Genomic DNA, 21,322 nt, shown 5'->3' with positions numbered 1-21,322 from the left:
CAGTAAGTTGATCATGCTTTAGCAACTGTTTGTGGGGTCACAATGTCCTAAATGAGGATAGTAAGATGTTAATGTTTCTGTAATTAATGATGGGTTCTGCAGGACTTCATTCATTAATACCGGAAAAGGGGTTGAAGTTCAAAGGACAGTATTATCTTGTCAAGTGCTGCATGTAAGACCAGCTTATTTTAGTCATTCTGTGGTAAAGATAGAGTTATTTCTAAGATTATAAAAGAACTTTTTTTTTCTGTGAAGTTTCTAAATGTATAATGTTCTTCTGTTCCCTTCTAGCTGGCTGACTACAACAGCTTGCCACGAAATTTCAGTAAGGTAGAGAGCTAATACATCCACAAACAGCTTCTTGGATCTGGGGCTGCCTTTTAGTATTGCTGCTGGTTGGTCGGGGCTCTAATTGCTTGTACTTTCACATGCTAATGTTGGTGATTTCCATTTTTTTAATAATCTGAATCATGTTAAATATGCCTCTAATTATTTTTTATTTCCCTCCTGTACTTGTGCAAAAGGCAGTGGTTAGTAATAGCTGAGTTTTGACCAACTTCAAATCAAAGCCATTTACCTACCTGAAGAAAGGTTGGTACTTTTAGCTAAATTGCTGCAGGAAATAACAGTGAAAGATTTTGAGCTAAACCTTCCATTTAATTACCCAGTTGCACAAAAATGGGTTGTTGAGTGTCAAAATTGAGGCAGTTTCAATTACTGGAACAATTATGGTTTAGAAAATTGTTGCTGGTAGGTTTAAGAATTTGCATTGCAGTGACAGGCAAGTAATTCAGGTAATGGGCAGTAAAAGAGTTCATGAAGATGAAAGCAACCTGACACAGTGGCCTGAAATAAAATCTTTCTCCTTTTTCTCTTCACAAGTACATATAATTACAAGCCAAGGTCTCAGCAGAGTTTTCCAGCTAACATCCAAGATTTAGAATATGAAGTAAGAATGACATTTCTTTTCACATAGACTTTTTTGTAAAGCCCAAATCCATGGGGATTTACATGGTCATGTTCACCCTGATATTTAAATGGCAACTAAAGGAAATCTTCTGCTTTGTAAAAGGGTGGAACAGCCACTAAAAAATGGAAATTGCTTGTCACTCTTGAGGGCTGGGTGATGGTGTGGCATCTTTGTTTGGCCAAAGAAAATCTTCTAGGCTGGTGTCAATAAGGGTGTCTTCTATTGCCAGTATTGAGTACTTCACAGTATGCTTTTCCATCTAGTTGCACTTCATGTTAAGATACGTAATTTCTTCTAACGTTATGTTGAATAGCAGGTATAATATTAATACATTTAAGTGGTACAGTGTGTAATCTGTTGTCTCTTGAGTTTAGAGCCACTGGGTCTGCGCTGTAGGAAAACCAAGCTGATTATTATAAAGCCTCTAAAATGACAGTCCCTCTGGGAAGTCTGCTGTCAGTGACTCATGTATGCTTGATTCTCCTTTTCATTCTGGACACATTTTTCCATTCCTTTATAAAGGGACTCCCCAGAGGTAAACAGAAGGGGGATTTCTAGGACTCCTGGCCTTCAAATTGGTGTTTGGCTTTGGTTTTGTTGTTTTTTTTTTTTTTTTAAATGGCCTGTGAACCCGGAGACAAAGCTTTCACAATGCAGGAAGTTACAGAGAGGTGAAGAGAGCATCATCTCAGGGACTCAGGCATGGTCCTCAGGTGTCACCAGCGCCATTCCTGCTGCATCCTGCCATGTAGCAGAAGGATGTAGGTCTCTAGCAGCTCTTCATCACATCTGCCAAGCCTCCATGGGTACCTTGGGCACACTTAGGCAGGGTATGCCCAAGTGTAGACACCTGAATTACTCCAGGTGACCCTGCAGCCCTTGGGGAGAAGGGAAGCTGTGACCATTGTAAAGGCTTTAATATTTTGCATGGCACAGGGTCAAACCCATCATTTATGATTAATTTTTTTAAAGCTCTGTTTTGCCTTCAGCTGTTACAACTTACGTGAAAGGAGAAAATAGTGTTTTCAATTAAAGGCTACTTATGTAACAACCCTGTTTTGAATGCTAATTCGTGAATTGCTTGTGTTACTTTTTTAATTTTCCTTGGTCACTTCAGTGCATAATTCAAATTGAAGTAGTTCTGGGTTGTTTACTCATCTCTTTCATGAATGCCAAGAAAATTTCTACCTTTCTGTTCTTAATTTCTGTTAAGACTGATCCATTTTGTTACATCAAAGTATTTCAGAAATAAATTCATGTCTTTTTTCTCCCTTCCAGCAGAAGTAACACCAAAGCGTAACAGAAAAGATAATTTGTCTAACTTGTCTGTAAGTTTTCAACACTTTATCTTCACAGTTGGTTCAACATGGACACAGCACTGGTCTGACTTTAGTGGACAGAAACGGATAGGAAAATAAATGTTTCTTCATAGTGCTTTGACCTTAAAGTACCACAAACTATCTATCTTCTTGTGTTATTTGTGTTACTTTCAAATTGAATCACTCAGCACATCAGGTCAAAAAGTCAGAGGCCACCATTTCTTCTCCTTGGTATCAGGATAGAAAACTTTGATAGGAAGAAGTGTTTGCTGATTTTTTAAAAGTGTAGTTTTTGGCTTTGGTAAGCACCAAGACTTTAATTTCTATCTCAGGTATTTAAAATGGTACATTATTTTTTATGGAAAATACTTAACCACTTTCCATCCATGTTAATCACATTGCTTCTGTTTTCTAGACAGAAAAAAAGTTGGGTTTACAATCCATTTTTACTAAAAACCTGATTTGTTGGTCCTGTTCTTTCCTCACTGATAGGAATAAGCAAAACTCCCCCCCTGCCAGGAGGGGCATATCTAGGTCCATTTCTTTAATAACAGGGCTGACAAGGATCTTAGGTTTTGGTCAAAGAACAGCATCTTCCAGGGTCACTTGAAGTTCTGTCTAGTTGAAAAATAAAGCAAAAAATGTCATGTTGGTACTTCCAGATAATGAGGAGCTATTGTGTCTGAGTGACCGCTGTGGAACTGTCAGCATTGGTAGTGTATAGCACAGGTTCATTCTGAAGGTGAAGCCTTGAGTCCTCAGCTTTGTTCCCATTCTCATTGGCTGGTAAAGGGAGGTGACACTGTGGCAAGTGATGCTGTGTTAGACCCTAGGGAAGGTCTTGCACTTTGGTACCATGGTGAAAGTTAGGAGATGCTTTCTTCTTCTTGTTTCCTTTCCTTTTTTTTTTTTTTTTTTGTCTTTTTTTTTTTTGTTTGTTTGTTTGGTTTGGTTTGTTTACTATTTGGGTGAAACTAGTGTTTCATACAAATTCCATGTAAAAGAGCAAGAGCTACTCTGGAGTAGTCAATGGCCAGTTGTTGGCATTTGCTGAGAACAAGGGAATTTCAGGTTATGCAAGTTGTAAATTTGATCCGGTTAAGTAAAGACTGACTGTGAGTCTCCTTAGCTCTCAATTTGTATCCTTTCCTGTCACTCCCACTCTCTCTGCTTCTCATCTCAGGAGGCATTACCAGTAAAACTTCAGTCGAAACAGCACTGTCCTGTGGAGTTTTAGTTCAGATGAAAATGGTTTTGCTCATAAATTCCTTGAAACTCCAGGAATATGAAGTGATTTTACCTGAAGAGTAATTTATTACAGACATGTTGCCTACTAATTGAGATAATCTCCAACAGTGATGATGAATGGAGATGATCAGGGATTCTGTACTTCTAAAATGCCATTCTGACAAGAAAGTCAATTTGCGATCTACTAACATCTCAGTAATGAAAATTGGGTAAGGTAGTAAGAGATTCCATTTTGTGAATGAATCGACAATGCAAATAACAGGATTTTTAATTTAGGTTTAAGTGGAGTAATGGCTACTCATTCTGATACATCATTAGTCATACAGCCTTTTAATGAGGGATTCGCTTTCTTTTCCTGGTTAGCTCTAACACTGATAGCAAAGCCCAGTGAATGTACAAATGTTTAGGGAGGTCTGATGAATACATGTCACTGCACAATTTTAATTTAAAATAGGAAGAAAAAGCATTATGGTGAAAAAATACACATTTGCTTTTTGTGCAAGGAAAATAAGTAGTGCAGAGCTATGATTAGTAGGCTGTTGTGAAAAATAACTACAGTAAGATAGATTCTGAAACAAATTCTAGAAAATATAGAGGGAAAATTGTGTTGAAGGGAATGCTAGTGAAAGGGACTGGCTTTATGGCTGACAGCAGTAGGAAAGGAGGTCCTTTGACCATCTGCAACATGGGTGTGTTACAAATAGCAGCAGATGAAGACTGTTCTTGCACTACCAAATCCACCCTGGGCTTCGAACACCTCATTCCTCTTCTGGGTAGATCTCTGTTCAGCATTTTTATTTCTTAGGTGTCCTTTTTTTTTTTCCCTTTTTTTTTTCCTTTTTTTTTGTCTTTAATTGAGAGCTTGTTTTGATATTCATTGAACAAAGTGGGAATCTTTCCATCAAATTGAATGCATTAGGTCAGATTCATAATCAGCAGTCACTGAAACAACCTAACAATAGTTTTGTCACACACAAGTGCACTGTCTTAAATGGGATTTGCGTAAGAAAAGCAATAAAACTAATCCATTATAAACACTTGTTATAACTGAGTTTTGACTGTATCTGTGTATTTACCAAAACAGTTTCAACCAATTAAAGCCAAATTGAAATTAATGCAGACTCTTGCTCCAGGCAGGAGCATAGGGCAGTTAAATTAAATCAGTTTAAACTAGCGTATGTTTAGCCACAGCAGTATGATGCTGTGTGTTGGTTAGACTTAGGTCTGATTGCCTTCCTGCCTTACTTACTGCCTTACGCTGCTGAGGCATTTTGACTTTCTGTGGGGACAAGCCATAGCATGGTGAAACACATGCTATGTCTCTTGCTACGGCAAACAAATGTCCACCAAATCTCTTTCTCATGCCTGTTTCTACGCTCCTGGTGCCTCATAGCTTGTGACATCTTGCAAGTCTCAGTGTGGTTTGCAAAAGCCTGAGTAATCCAGGGCCTCTAAACACTGTTGAGGCAGTGCATGTCCTCCTGGAACAGAGCCTTCAAGGAGATCAGTGACCTCTGCAGTCTCTAGCACAAAGCTACAACCTCATGTTTTTGGTTTGCTGTTGTATTGTGCTTTTCCCTTGCTTATGTAAGTGCCCATTCATTACAAATGTCAGGGAAGGGTGGCTGGAATGACAAACTAAAGAAGTGGGTAGCAGAATGTCAGGACCTCTCCAGGAGGTTGCTATCCCTCCGTGCACACACAATAGTGAAGAAGAGGTTGCACAAAGCAGCTGAAGTCATCTACCTGGACTAATGTAAAGCTTTCGACACTGTCCCACACGACATCCTTGTCTCTAAATTGGAGAGATACCAATTTGGTAGATGGACCACTTGGTGGATAAAGAACTGGCTGGATGGCTGCACGCAAAGAGCTGTGGTCAATGGCTCAATGTCCGTCTGGAGACCAGTAACGAGTGGTGTCCCTCAGGGATCGGTGTTGGGACCAGTCTTGTTTAACATCTTTGTTGCTGACATGGACAGTGGGATTGAGTGCGCCCTCAGCAACTTTGCCGATGACACCGAGCTGTGTGATTCGGTTGATATGCTGGAGGGAAGGAATGCCATCCAGAGGGAGCCTATAGGGATGCTTGGGAGGGACTCTTCATTAGGGACTGTAGTGACAGGATAAGGGGTAACGGGTTAAAACTTAAACAGGGGAAGTTTAGATTGGATATAAGGAGGAAATTCTTTACTCTGAGGGTGGTGAGGCACTGGAATGGGTTGCCCAGGGAGGTTGTGAATGCTCCATCCCTGGCAGTGTTCAAGGCCAGGTTGGACAAGGCCTTGGGTGATATGGTTTAGCGTAAGGTGTCCCTGCCCATGGCAGGGGGGTTGGAACTAGATGATCTTAAGGTCCTTTCGAACCCTAACTATTCTATGATTCTAAAGCAGGGCAGTAGAACTGTAACCAGCCAGGGTAAAATCCTTTCAGGATAACCTCCAAAAGCCCTACATATCACATGCCTGGGAAAATGCCAGTAAGTGAAGAGTCTTCTTGTCATCTTCCTTTGTGATCCACTAAACTTTGTTTGAAAGCATGTACCTCTCAGGCATGGTGGGGGAAACTCAGTTTTGCCGCAGTCACATGTTAGCTTCAGCAAGAGTTATCTCCTTCAGATCTTTCTCTGACTCTCTGTTGTGAAATGTGAAAGAAATATAGGCCACGATCTTCTTTGACGCCACCTTGTTAATTCAAGGGAATCCTAGACATCCGATATGCTGAAATCATTCTGTATCACTTGACTCTATGTGAGACGCAACAGTTCCCAGCAGACTGGGTGATACAGGACTAGCATCCCTTTCTCCTGATGGGTTTCTTGAAAACTGCCATTTTCTTCACAGCTTGTAAAAGGAAAGTTCATAGGGTGAGTGCACCAGAATGGTTGTGAAAGTGCTGGGTCATGCTTGATGCTTTAACCTAAAAACACAAAATTTTGAAATAAAACCAAAGCTGAACGTGTCCTAAAAAAGGCTGTGGAGCTACAAGAAAATGTTTCTGACACTGGTAGAAAATGACCTATCCAGTCTAAATGCACCAATTCTTCTCTGCTATATGGGAGCAAGAAATAGAAATTAACTTTCTCTATTTCCAGAGAGCTGTGCACGGCTGCAGTCCCCAAAGTCTTGGTTATGGTCAGGCCTTTGGGGTTACCAAGGGGGTTTTATATACAATTGAGCTGATTTATGAGATTTCCTGTTAACTTTTATTGCACCAATGGCTTTTCTTTGGTTCTTTTGAAGTAGAGAACATCATTTCTGCAGAAAATGCAAGTCAAAAGTCTTAATGGAGCATAAGAATCTGAAAGGTCATGATTTTATAGGTTTGAAATAGAGGACAGTGCACTGCTTGGTACTCTTAAAAACATGAAAAGTTAATGAGGATGTTTGTCGATAATGAAAAGACATGGTCATCTCCTGGACTTTTGATTTTGGCTACTTGTGCATTGGCTTTTTAAGGGTGTACTTCTATAAATGAGAAACTCTTCTGATGTCTAGGACTGGCCTGCTTCAGAATCATAGCGAGAACTAACAACATGAGGCAGAACCTTTGTCCCAGGGAGTTTATTCAATACTCTCAACACTCACTGCTGATTCTCCCTTTGAGCACAGACTATTGATTGCATTTGTCTGGCTTCTAGGGTCACATAGACTACCTCTGTTTATTTGGCTTTGTTTAAGACCTGTGGGTACAAGCAAATTTTAAACAAATAAACTGTTCTTGTGACACACATTTTGGTAGCTTTTATGGCTCACAGTAGCACTCTCACTGCTTTCCACATGCAGATGATTGGAGCAGTGTATGGTGTTTTAAAATGAAAAATCTAGAAAAGGTCTCATGGTAGATTTCTTCTGTTGATTTTGGTTTAATCTGAAGTCTTAAAAATATTTTTTTCCATTTGCATGTTAACAAATTTTTTAATGAACATGCAGGAACTTAGCCAAAATAAAAAAAGCCTCCTTGCTGTATCACTTAATGGAGCAGACCTTGAATGGTTCACCTCCAACTGCTTGCAACTGTTTTCTCCAGGTGTGGGCATGGAAAAAGCATTTTATTGTTCACTATCACTGCTGTTGCAGGGCGAAGTAATGGGAGCAGGTCGCAGGATAGAAGTAATGGAGAAAAGCAGTACAGCAGGAGTGGCAAAGCTTTCCTTCTTCTTGTTAACACAGACTGCCCTGTTTTCTGTCGTCTTTGCAGCAGTCCAGCACAGGGGACCTGAGGACTCTGAGGAAGGGGTTGTCTCCGTACCACTCTGAGTCACAGCTGTCATCACTGCCGCAGTATCAAGATGCCCTGCAAAATGTAAGAGATGTTTTCTTACCTATACACAGATCCATGGGTTTCCTCAAAAGTGGGCATGGATGGAGGGGGGCACATGAAGGGTAGCGGGGAGCTCTCCCAGCTGAGAATTCATCTTGAAACCAGTACAGCTGTGCAGCTGAAACCTGCAGCTGTGGGGAGGATGGGGAACCCTTGGAAATACTGATCTTTGCCTGAGTTTGGACCATCAGCTTCCCAGCATAGGTTTTTCAGTTAGCTAATGGTCATTGTTGTGCATCTTTTAAAGCAAGGGTGAGTCTTGCTATACTTGCAGCTCCTTTGTCAGTGCTTTGTATGCCTGCTGTCAAAAAGGTGGTCATGGATGAAGCAGAATATGGTTTGTCAAGTGTCTGGCAGTGCATGCTCGGGGTTGCTTTAGCAATAAAGTTCTTATGACTTTAATTGCAGGTTTTTCTGTATCACGAATGAGGTTTATTTTTCCTGAGATATGCCTGCATTGCTTCTTCTCGAACAACAGAATAATCTTGATTAAAGCCTCTTGCAAAAGTTGGATACTGTGCTGCTGTGCCAGGGCTCCTCCTGCACTGGTGTGCCAGGCATGGCTGAGAAGGCGGAGGCCTGCCAGACAGCTGTCTTCCAGGTGTTCTCATGACTGAGACACTGCATTTGCTTGGTGATATTGTTTTCCAGCATGCAGGGAAAGCATGGATGCGGTCAGGGAGCCCTGCTGTGAATGGGCTGCGAGGATTGTGAACGTGAGCAGCAACCTGATGGCAGCACAGACAGGGGACCTCCCTGCCACCCTGTGTCTTGTGCTCTGTGCCCAGGGCACTGGTCAGCAGAGCTGTAGGTGCTGCAGGACTAGTTTTATGTTGGCTGCCTGCTTGGGTAAAAGCCATTCTGTAGATGCAGTGTGCCTCTTAGAGCTATAAAACAGGGGCAATAACAATTTAGGAAAGCACGCATAAATAAAACTCCACTGTGAAAGTAGGCCCCTTTCTACCCCTGCTGACCTGCAGGATGGATGGAGACCCTACAGCCAAAACAAATGGACAAAACCATGCAAATGCTATGGAAGACTGTGGCTGAATATGCCATTTTCTAACTTTGTCCCCATATATAGTCAGGAGACTTTATAGGGAGGACAGAGAGAGATGAATCTCAAGGTGTTTGGCCTTGCCAGTGCTTTAGAGTTCTGGGGATTTTCCTTCACTTCCCTTGTGCTTGGCCTTCTGACCCTAGGTTGGTTCCAGGCACAGTTTTATATTCACCTTGTGGGTCAGGCTGGGATACAGCCAGCAGCTTCCTGCAGCGGAGCTGTGCCAGGGCTTGGAGCTGGCAAGGGACTTCTCTACCTGAGCACTGGCCCTCGCAGCTCACCAGGGCTGGTGGCAGATGGTGCTGCCTGCTGGAGCCCTTCCGGCCACTTGTCCCTGATTTCCCTCCTTCCTCAAGGAAGAGGTGGCAGCTGGCATTTATGGAGAGGTCCAGGTGCTGCGTGACATCCACCTTCATCTGTCACCCTGCTGTGTTCTGCCTTCTTTGTGGGAAGATGGTAGATTAAAAGAACCAGCTCTGGATCCAAATCCACATTATCTGGGATACTTACATAGCCATTTATCTACCTATTCCTACCAAAATCCCTTTGGTTTGTGGCTTTACATGATGTATTATTTTTGTGATGAAGAATAGCAATAACAAATTCATGCAGATGTCTTTGAATGCCTCAGGCATGTCCCAGAAAGTGGACACTAAGATATACCTGACTTTCTCTGCAGCCTTGTTTTTTTGACAGCAGACATGAGGTTGTGAGAAATCATTCCTCTTTGTGCCTGCACAGGCTTCACACATGTGAGTGATGGACAATTGGTGTCAGCTCCGAAGCTGTCACATCCGTTCAGGGTCTCATCATCGTCTCTGCCAGTGCAGCTTTTTGAGGAAGATCCTCAGCGCATCCCTCTCTGTCACACAGGTTGCGTGCAGGCACCACTCCAGCTCTCTTATGGCCCTGATGTATCTCAGTGAAACAATTTGTATCTAGTGGATCCTGGATCCTGGACACCAGTGCACGCTCAAGACATGTAATCAAAAGACACTTCAGTTGCTCTGTGCAGTGTTTAATGTGCGCATCATGCAGATGGAGGATTATAGATTTGCTCTGTGGGTCTGCAATGGTTAACAAATATCCAGTCCCAGGGGATTAGGGGATTAGTTCTGGCCTACAGGCCCCTGGCCATTGCAGGGGAAGGTGTGACATGCATGTTTGTTAGCTTGAACTGTGAGCAGGCTGGTCAAACTCACCAGCCCTGGGAACTGCAAACCAGAGTCATCTCGTGGTGTAGTAGAGGCTCCCTGTGCTGTTTGGAAAGGGAGGGTGATTCCCTTGGTCTTAGACCCTTAGTGAGGCATGAGAGGAGGTGACAACAAGCAGCTCCCTGTGGGACCTGTGATTTCCCTTGGATAAGAAGGGCAGGCTCCAGGGCAAACTGATTGGGCCGGCTTGTTCTTTCCTATAGTCTGCAGCCTCCAGACATGTAATGGTTACTTGGGAAGATGAATGGTGTAACTCTGAACATGTCCCTTTCCTTCTTCTTCCCCTGACTTTATATGCTGAGCATGACACCACATGGTACAGAGCATCTCTTGGGTTGGTTGGGGTTAGCTGTCCTAGCTGTATCCCCTCCCAGCTCCTTGTGTACACCGAGCCACTGGCTGGTGGGGTGGTGTGAGGAGCAGACCTTTACTCTGTGTAAGCACTGCTCAGCAATAATTAAAATATCCCTGTGTTACCAACACTGTTTCCAACACAAATCCAAAACACAGCCCCATACTAGGTACTGTGGAGTAAATGAACTCTACCCCAGCCAAAACCAGCACTCTGGGTGTCAGCAATGGAAATGGTCCCAAAGCTTCCTTGGAGGACTTATGCTTCCAGTTGCTATTTGCCAGGCTGTTGCTATTTCTTCAGTACTTTGTTTCTCCATAGTAGCCGGAACAGGTATTTTTCACCCATGTTGCATTCATGTCATACCTGCAGTGCATGTGTTTCCTTTGTGGCTGCTCCATGTGGATGTGGCAACACTTGGGGAGGAGTTACTGTGCTCGGCCCTCTGGTTTACTACAGAAAGCTGTTGGAGGAGTAACAGGTCAGATGCATGTGTGGCTGCAGTGCATAGAGAAGGTAATGCTCAGTCTGTCCTGGAGACTCTACCAGATCAGAGCTGTTCTGGAGTTTAACAGTACCAGATGGGAGTTACTGACTTCCCATTTTGTTTGTTGTCATTGTCCAAGGAGTCTGGATTACCCAGTCATATGGTCTCACCTCTGGTTAGTGAAATTACATTTCAGTAACACTGAGGTGTCTAAGGAGAATAACGCTGGGTTTAGGTAATTGCCACTGGAGGAGGAGCCCTGCTGGTGCAGTACCGTGAATTAGGACTCACAGCCGTGCCTGCCACCGTGGAGGGACTCTTCTCTGCAAACATATGTTCCTTCTTTTCACCTCTCCATGCCTCAGTATTTCCCTTGAAGGAATTGGGTGGGAAATCACTCATTCCATAGCATGTTTTTTCAGGCAGTTCTTTACTATTAAGCTAAATATCACTGAGTGCTCCAGGATCCTCCGGGGTGGACGCTAAGAGGTGGTGTTTAATTTTGGAACAGTATAGCATTGCTGGAGAGTTCACTTATTTCTCTGTGGGCTTTCTGCAGCTTCATTTTAACGATGAGTGAAGACTGGAAGGTGGAGTTATCCACGCTCAGTGTCAGCTGTCCTGCTCTCACTCTGTAAAGCCACCCTACACAGTATAACGGTTAACTTTGGTCACATGTAATGATTGCTGAGTTACTATTCTGACGTGGGGAAAATGACACTCCCCATCCACAGCACTAAGCCCTTATTTTGTTACTAATAGTCATGTTTCAGCAATTCGTTTTCTGAGATGTAAAATCTCAGCTACTGACTTCTGGAGCATGAGGTCCCTGTAGCACAGTTAAGGCATGTTCCAGAACTTGCTCCCTTTCGCCTCTTCTTGGGTGCTCTGGCTGCCTACGTAGACACACAGGTCTCTGAAGACTTCCACATTCCTGCCTGCTGCTCCAGGCATGGGAAGGTGGCCTGAGGGCAGCTCATGTTCCTGTGGTTGGAGGTACCTTCACCTTGAGAAGCGTATAAGCCAGCTGCCTGGGGAAGCAATTTATCCACATTGGCATAAAACACCATTCAGCCAGCTGTTACTACAGTTAGAGCTAGCCTGGCTGGCTTAGACTTTAAATTTACTAGCAGCCTTCATGTGACTTATAATAGGAATCCTGCCTTTTGTGGGAGTAACTGCAGAGGTTTGTAATGGAAACATTAAGATTAGCGTGGATGGAGTGTGAATGGAAAAGTATGTGAAAACACTAGGAGGAATAGTACTAGTACAAGGGATGCAGGGATGGCCTGTGCTGATGACCAAAGACACAACTGACAGCAAGCAAATGGGTAAACACAGCAGGATGTGTGGTTTGTGTCAGGACCAAGAGGTCTGTACTGTGATAAGGCCATAGCACAGATGGCTCATCACTAGAAGACCTATTCCCTGATAATGGGAGGAAGGTTACACTGTGATGTGCCATGTGCTTCCTGTCATTCCAAGAGGAAGTCTTAGATAAGGTGCCCAAAATGAGGGAGAATCAACAGGCAGCAGCTTTCTGTGGGTTTATGGTGGGTGAGTAAAGCAAGATGCTGAGATAAGGATCAGCCTGTAATAACCATTGACTCCTAAAGCATGTGAAAAATGTGTCCAAACCCCAGTTCTTTGCTATCAATGAGGAGGGATGCCAGAGCTGTCATTAGGATTTGCTGGTGTGTGTCCCTTGTCCTCTGTGTCACACACAGTAACCCTGACCACGCCACGTGGACATCTACCTTTTGGTGAATGCGTAAGCATGAGTTTGTAGGTGTGTGGGTGAGTGACACGTTAGAGGAATAAGTTTTAGGTTAAAAGAAATATCACCTTTCCCTTACTTAAGTTTTTGTACTGAGTTTGTGCTGTGGTAGTTTTCTGTGTGACCCCTTGCTGACGAGTAGGAGCTCCCAAGGGTGCGCCGGTGGGTGCAGGAGGACATATCTGTGGGTGCTGTAGGTGGTGGGTGGAAGAAGGGACATGTGCGCATCTGGGGTCCAGAGCTGGGGGTCCCTGGGGAAAGCACCTGCAGATATGCCCTGCGAGGGCTGAGCAAACCTCCCTCTTCTGAGAAGACAGTGGTGATGGTGCCTGTGCTAAGCCTTTGTATACATCCCTAGGGACTGCAAGAAGTATTTCCGGAAAAAAGTGAGATTTCCATTAGGGTATTCAAAGCCATGTCTCTCAGGAGTCTGATTTAGACTACAGCCCAGGCTGGGAAGAGACAAATCTGTTTTCCTCCCTAAATCTACCCCAAACCCAGCAAGGTCCAGAGGAAAACATGAAGAAGCAGGACAAGTGTGGTTATGTAGCAGAGAGCACTCAACTGAGGATTGCCGAGTCCCTGACTTCCTGGCACTGCCTCTTCTTGTGTTTTTCTGCAGTGCCTGTTTCATGCAGGAGGCAAGGCCTGGGAGGTGGCTCTGGCTGCCTGGCTGCAGCACTGGCTTCTTGAGCTTCTTCACTTGATTCCCATCATGCTGTCACAGCCAGTTGTGTTTCATAGCTCTGCCTTGTAGAAATACTTGGGAAAAGTACATTCCATTTTGCCAGATGGTATACATACTATTATAAAAACAAACCCAAATGTTTGTGGTCTGTAGGTGTAAAGGAAAGCCATTAGATGGGGTGGGAAGGGATGATAGGAGCATCCTTGGCTGATGCATTGGCTGTCTGCTTAGCAGAGCAGTGGTGAGGGGGGTGGTATGAGTACATGTAGTAGTTAAATCCCAGCCCCAGTGACGGTCTGGTCTCTTCCTGTTGACTGGAAAGACAGTGGTCTCCATCCTCTTTCATGCAAGGGCTAAGGCAGAAGAAAACACAAAAAGGTGACTTTGTGTCTCTGCCTCAGCTTCCTGCAGAGGAAGGACCAAGATGGCCCCTGCATCAGCCTCGTGTTGGCAAGGAGATGCGGCTGTGGCCCAAGCCTGGTCTCAGATCTCACTGGGGGCCCAGAACAAGTCTACTAGTCCCTTACTCAGTCTGCCTGGGAGTAAATCTGTTCTTCTCAGGAAGGAGAACTGTATTGTCTCCTTATAGCCAACCTGACTTTTAAGATCCAGTTTGAAATGGCCAGAGACCGGTGTTCACATCGTGGTGCCCAGGAGATGCACCCAGAAGAGCCAGGGGAACCCTCTGGGCATTGGTGCCCTTGCAGAGTCACCTGGGGACCTCAGTGTGACCCCAAGGTGTCCCTGCACAGCACAGGGACCCTTCCACTGCCAGCTCGAAGCAGCCCCCAGCACCTGGGTGCAGGGATCCCCAGGCTACCTGGTGCCTGTGGTATCCCTGGGACTGCTCTGTACAGCTTCAGTATTGCATCATGGCCTCTCAGTATGCCTTCAGTCCCTTCTGCACTCCCCAAGCCCGTCCTGTGCAGCACCCCAATGGTCCCCCATCTTCTGGCATCCACATGCCTCATCCCTGTGGCTGTCATTTGAGCTGAGCACTGCCAGCATGTGTCAGAGTATGACCCCAGGCCTGTTTCTCTCCTTCCAATGGTGACGGCCACAGTTTCTTTTTAGGCAGGAAGAGACGGTGATTGAGGAACACAGCAGAAGGCAGCTCCTTCCTGCCAGCGTCACTGATACCACCAGGATGCTATTAGGCAGACAAAGAGAGAAATTCAAGGCAGCCGTTTGGCTGCTGCAGCAACAGTGGCTGCAAAAGGAAAATAAAATGAAAGGTTTGTTGGGATTTGCAGCCTGGGGAGTGCTATTGTGAGGCTTCAGAGTGTATTACCCACAGCTGAGAACAAGCTGATATATTCTGGAAGGCAGCTGCCCTTCATCAGCAGTTATTAAAGTGGCTCTGATTGGTGGGTGGCTTTTTTCCCCCATGGCAGCCAACCAGCGCAAAGTTTCGCAATACAAAGTTTGGGGATTTGATGAGCAAAAGAGGCAGTGACAAGCCATATCCATAATCTGCTCTTACAGGTGACTGCAGGAGACAAGAAAAATTGGTCTGCTTTGAAGATCTGCTGTAGGTTCTCATGCTCACTTGTCACATGCATTTGTGTGGGGCTGGCAATGGGGCAGGGCAGAGATAGGCCACAGCAGACCCTCCTTCTGTCCCAGACCTGGGAGGAGGTGATGGCCAGGGCAGCCAAGTTGCAAAGGGGACCTGGAGGGGCAATACACACATGTGCAGCTATTACCCCCCTGTTTGTGTGCATCCTGCACCCACCCAGAGGCTTTCACCTGGACTAACCCCAAATGAGGTATGCTTCAAAATCAGGAAAGTCTTAAAAATACCCACTTTTTCCTTCTGAAATCAGATGTGCTTGATGTTCCTTTATTAAAAGAGCTAGCTCCTCTCAGAATACACACGCTGAGAGTGCCCCTGTGAGTTTATCAGAGTTAGTGCACTTTGTGGGTACAGCATGGGCTCGTTGTGTCTGTCAGACTTCTTATTTGCTTCTACCAAGTAGTTATGGGCTGAAACTGCTCTGAATATGTCATATGTGTAATAGTGTCACAATCCAAGGGGGCAGCTGAAGCTGTCGGTGGGGCTTTTTAACAGGGCTGGAGCTGTGATGCTGAGAACAGACACCCTTCCTGTTTGTAAATAAGATCCAGTTGCAAACAATGTCCTGACTTCGTTTACTCTTTCTTGGGCAGTCACTGAAATCTTCCCTTTCCTTTGGTGCCCCAGCACAGCCCATACAGTCAGCACTGTGTCATGCCTGCCAGGGAGAAGAGCTATTCTGTTGTTGGGTATCTGTGATGTTTATGCTCAGAAAGCAATGAAGCAGTTAAGTTGTTTCTTTACTAATCAAAATGGCCATGTAAGACCCTAAATAGATACCCATGAACACAGCAGAGGCCGTGAAGATGCGGGAGGTTGTGTCTGAGCCATACAAACAGGCTCTGCCTGGCTCCTGTGTGGACCCAGCGGTTAATGCATGGATTTGAATGTTTACATGAGCAGCTGCTCTCTATGATTAAAGGCTGCAAATTAAGTAATGCCAAAGGAGATTAGCATCTGCAATAAAGTCCCTTGAGTTGATAGGGAAGATGCTAATACAGAGCACTGATGGCTCCTGCGCTCACTCCTGCTGGTGGCCAGGACCCACATTGTGCTGGGAAGTCGGTGTGTGTCTGCAGGATCTCCCACATGTTCCTTCTCCCGTGCCTGGTGGCAGGGTGTCAAGTGCTCACAGCTGTGAGGCAGACTGCTGTGACTTTGGGAACACAGGTCTGAGCAGCCATGTAAGTGTGCAAGAGGGGAGTGGGTGGTTTGTTTTGAGTGGGACGCTGGCAGGCTTTGTGCACAGTAGGCACAGAGTAACGATAAGCAAGTGTCATCATCGGTTTGGATCATCTGCCAGGCAGACTGGACACATCAGGGATTTGTGTACTCCCCAGCTCTGTTGATGGTGTCCCATGCTCAGGCATGAGAGGTCTGGCATCACCTGCAGCAGGGTGTCAAAAAGCCTGTGTTTTGCACAGTGTGGATTCCAGAGGAGCTAGTGCTGGTTGCTTCTTTGTGCATCTGGGAAATTTCCTTGCAGCCAGCAAGGAGCCCTGGGGCTGCTGCCAGGGTGCCTTCATCTAGCCTTGTCCTGTGGGGCCATGAGACCCTTTCAGGAGCAACATGTGTGGTGGCAATGGCAGAGCTGCTGTACGCATGAGAAGATGCATCAAGGAGGAAAGGCACTTCAGAGGAAGAGAGGGGGAAACGTCAGCCCAGAGCCATGTCACGCTTCAGTGCTGCACAGCTCTGTCGCTTTGTTTCAGCCATTAACCCCCCTGCAGCTGGAAGGCAGGGAATGGGAAACATGGCCCAGGCTGCGAAACAGTGAGGGGTGTGACCTGCCTTTTGTGGGGCCCAGGGGAGTTCTCAGGCTGGTGGCAACGGGAGGTATTTCTGTGTGTGTCATCTCCAGGGATGCTGCTCATCTCTGCGTGATGGGACATTTCTCTTTCTGAATGGACTGAATGTGTGAGCCTGGAGCTCGCCCTCAGTGCTGCCTGTGCTACATTTCTGATTGGGACGCCATGCTTCAGGGCTTCAGCGCGTTCCCTGTGAGGGTTTAGGTATACTTCTTCCATGCCAGAGTGGCCCCATGCTCTCAGTTATAGGTTTTGCTCCTGGTTTTCCTTCTCTGCCCCTCAATACTGCCTCTGGTTGGAGCTGCTCCAGGAACTTTATAAACTTGGAAGCCACAAGAACCGTTCATAAAGCCAAAATATGCTGGGCCACCATTCTGCCAGCATGCCAGGGCAGGGGTTTGCAGTCAGACATGGCACCTTTCCACATTACTGCGCAGCTCTGCCACCCGTTTTCCACATGGCTGTGGGTATGTACTGCCTCCTGCTTGTCCATGAATTTAATTGTTCCTGATTTGCGTAGTGGTGTCGGCACCTTTATGTGTGTAAAAGACCGGGATGTTGACAAGGTTCTAAGGAAGGGCCCAAGTATAATTCAGACCTGGGTAAGCAGGCTGCAAACAAAACCACTGAGAGATAAACAGATGTGCTTTGGAATTTCATTGTCTGACAGGACCTGCCTATAACGTAATTTTCCTTGTTCTGTCTCGGCAATAAAAACGTCACAGTGTCTGATATGACTCCATTTAGCTTTAATGTTGTCTGAGGAATGCCATTAGAAAAGTGTGGGTTATTTAATCAGGATTGAATCCTAAATGTCTGCTTGTTTTCAGAAATGGTAGACAAAAATTAATAGAAGAGGACGAGAAGATGTGAAGTTCAGAAGCATTAACGTTTGCTCATATGCTCTATGTTAGTCTGAAGCATCCTCGGTGCCCGGGCTGTGGATGTTAGGTGAAGTCAAATCAGCAAAATACGCTCCTCTGGCTTTTGAAACTTAGTCTTTGCAGTCTTTCTGCAGATCAGGAATAGCTCTCTCAGAACGGAGGTAGCAAAGCATGTCATTAAAAGACAGAATATAATTGAGCAGAAAGAGATTGAAAACTGGTGGTAGGACTAAGGTCTCATGTCTTTCCAGGTACCCAGAGGAATCAAGGAGAAATTGTTTATCACAATTTCTTTGTTCCTTTTTGAGATTTCCAACCCAAAACCTCTAAAAGAGCAGACACCTGTCATCCCCCGTTAGGCTCTTTTCTTCTTGGGCTCCAAAGTGTTCCCACTGTTATTAAGAAATGTTCATAATTTAAGCCTTACTTTGCCTCTCTGGAGGTGTGTTATTATCAGGGGTTCCCAGCATGCCCTGTTACAGAAAGTCCTATTAATTTTGTTCCTCCAAACATGTAGGAATAGAGTATTGCTGGTGGTACTTGTCAGCTGGACTACATCCCATGCAAGCAGAGAGAGCCAGCAAGGACTCATTAGGCAACTTGGTCTTAGACATTGGCAATGCCATGTGTGGCCTGATACAGAGCAGCAGATGTTCTTCAGCACCTACAGGCTGAGGCCTCTGTTCTTCATTTTTTGTGTCAGATTAAAAAGGATCATTGGCAGTATTTATGGTCTTTGGATTTTCTTTCCCACGTAAGCGCTGTTGCTTTGCTGATTGTCTTTGGGTTCTGGGCTGGAGTGGTGAGTGGGGATAGCTGGATTTTATTTGTTTTCTGCTTCGGATTTGAGGCTGTCACCAGGTCAAGTATCATTCTTAGCAATAGAGAACTGGCAGATTTATCCCCTGTGCATAGCATATTACTTCAAGGATGCTCTCCTATAAGAGACTGCAGAGTTCCTCTCTCCTTTCTTAGTCTGTTAATGAAACAGCTGGACTGTGAATCTCCTTACTCACTTGGAGATTGAATCACAAGCCCTGCAGGCTCTAGTGAGAGGTTTCTGGGAGGGTCTCAAGCAGAACTGAGCTTCTCTGGTGGACTTGTGGCTTGAGCATGCACAATGTGGGGCTGGCAGGATGGGAGCTGATGCTAAGTGGCATTGTAGCCGGCTGTGGATGAAACAGAAAGTGGTGTACGTTGCAGTTCTACCCAGCTGACCATTTAACACCACAACATAGATGCACAGTCATTTCCTTTTGAATGACGAGTTCCTTGTATAAGTGCTGAGTTACACATGCAAACTTCCAGTCTTGTCTCTGCTGCTGTAAACTTGGAGCAACTCTAAAGCTAGTTGGGCCAAAGAGAATAAAGAAACTTTGCATTTTGAAATTGCTTGGCTTCTCATTCTGCTGAGGTTCCCTCAGCAGAACTAGAAAAATGACCAAGTTTATTATAAACGTAGTGTCATCCTTTTGGTGACTTCTGAGCTGTCTTTGAGCACCATTCATTTATATAGTTACTTGACGCCTCAGCCACATGTCTGAGGACGAAGAGTGAACTAGCTCTGAGCTACCAAATGCTATGGAAACCTATCAAGTGGAAAAGCCAGATGTGCATCTAGTATAGAGAGAGACTATATATTTGACAAAAGAGAGTATATATTTGACAAAACCAGGCAAGGAGAGGAAATGGAGAGTGATACATGCCCCAAAACACACCGTATTGCTTTTTGCCTGTATGGACAATTTCTGCTTCTTAGGATGTAACCAGATTAACCTTGATATTATTGTCTGGCAGGGTGCTGAGTCAGTGTGTTCCCATGACTGTGAAAATGTCAGCTATAGGGAATGGGAAGGGCATGGGTTTCTGCAGTGATGGAGGTCCTCAGAGTGGCTGAGCTAGAGCGCTGGGGTGTAGCTGTGGTAATTCTTACCCCCAGTTTCCAAATGCATCTATTTTAGGCATGAGGAATCTCCTCCATATGTGTGGTTTCAACTACTACCTTAACAATGACTTCCTGACATTTCGCCTGCCCTCCTGACCTTCTTCCAATCTCCTGTCTCCTATCTCTGATTCCCCCTCCCCTGCATTTCATCTCAACTGGTTTCCTGCTGGGAAAATGTACATCCTCCTCATTCTTCCCTTTCCCTGACTTTTCTCCTCTGTTGGCAGTTTTCCAGTCCAGCAGCCTTGACCTTATCTCCAGTTCCTTCCATTTCCTCCCCTTCAACTAACACTATCGGTGAACTCTCCATTTTCCTCTCCATCCTCCAAAGGCTAGCCATGCATCCTGCTGGATATGTTGTAATTTCTTTCCTTGCAGATCCTATAGCTATGTACAGCTCCCTCTTTTGTGGCCTCCTTTACGTATGCCTCCATACAGGAAGCTTCAATATTTTTTGTGTTATACAATACATGTGGCACATCACCATATTTGCAGGAATACTTTTATCTTGTCGATATGGTGATCTGTTAAGTATGATCATGCTCTTTAGAAAAAAAAATCTCTAATCATTCTGGTTTCATTTGCATTGTATAATGATTTTGAGAGTGATTACGATCATGGAAATGCTTTATAGCTCATTAGTGACTTTAGTTCTGTGAGGAAAAGCTGCTGCTGCCTGTTGTGTAGGAGACCTTGTGATCTACTCTTGTTTGGTCAGAAAGCTCTATTTTAAATGTTGTCAACAGCCAGGTCCATCAGAATTCCTTTTACTTTGCCAATTTACTCTCAATTCAGAATAAATATCGGATGTTAGACCTTTGCTTGATTTTTCCTGTGTTACTTCTAAAGAGGGCTGTAGGGAAGATCAATATCAAGTGTCGTTCATGACTACAAACTCCTGAGTATTCTGCTGTCAGTTGTCATGGTCTTGGCCATTTATGGAAAGAAGGCATCTTTCATGCTGAAGCCAGATGAATTACACACGTATTGGTGTCTTTGACGTCTGTGGGAGGCTGATTCTGGAAGGACTCTGTTGCATTACCAGCCCTGTGAGAAACTGGTAACCCATTTTGCAGTCTTAAGTCACAGCTATGCCCCAGTCCCTGGTCCCCAGCCTCTGTTTTTTCTATGTGACATTATGGACAGGATGGCTAAGGACGTGTCCCCGAGTGGCCACAGCTACAGCAAGCTGTAACCCTCTGCCAGCAAGTCCAGAACTATGCCCAGTGTATGAGTGTCTCTTAGTCTCTGTGTGTTGTCCATTTGTCACATCTCCTTGGAGAATTACTGTGGAATTACTAAATCTTATTTTGCTTTTTCTGCGATGCCTGCCTCTCAGTAGGAAGTTCTTGTTTCACCAGTTGTGAGTATATGGCTGTTGGTCATGACAAGGATTGAACACAGATCAGTAGCCTAGGCATGAATGACTCCATGCCTTTCATGCTATTTTTGTCTGTAGCCTAACGAATGGGCCCATCTTTTTCTTTAATGTATGCGCACGAACACTTTTATTAGTAAAAAGGCCCCAACAACTTAAAACATTTGGAAAGATGTGAGGTGGTGAAGTGCTCCTCCGTTCGTCCTCCTTTCTGACACAACTAGCTTGCTGGCCTTGGCTTAGAAGGCAAAGTGATGAGATGAAGTGTAAAACATGCTGTGTTTTCAAACGTG

The 21,322-nt window shown here is 44.9% G+C and overlaps 1 protein-coding gene across 3 annotated transcripts in view; it reads left to right on the top strand.

Annotated features, from left to right (window-relative positions):
- CCDC85C (coiled-coil domain containing 85C) overlaps positions 1-21,322 on the top strand; it is a 112,571-nt gene that overhangs the window by 78,504 nt on the left and 12,745 nt on the right. The window contains exons 3-4 of one of the 3 annotated variants that reach the window (XM_062627882.1): positions 292-330; positions 7,738-7,842. In XM_062627882.1, coding sequence (XP_062483866.1) covers positions 292-330; positions 7,738-7,842 — 144 coding nt within the window. The remainder of the gene's footprint in view (positions 1-291; positions 331-7,737; positions 7,843-21,322) is intronic. The other 2 variants (XM_062627884.1, XM_062627883.1) reach the window with 2 other exon arrangements.

This window comes from Pezoporus occidentalis, unplaced genomic scaffold (genome assembly GCF_034315485.1).
Source record: "Pezoporus occidentalis ecotype Australia unplaced genomic scaffold, CSIRO_AGI_Poc_V1 ctg31, whole genome shotgun sequence".
NCBI lineage: Eukaryota > Metazoa > Chordata > Aves > Psittaciformes > Psittacidae > Pezoporus > Pezoporus occidentalis.
The sequence above is the reverse complement of the archived record's forward strand: the minus strand, read 5'-3'. Positions and strand labels throughout refer to the sequence as shown.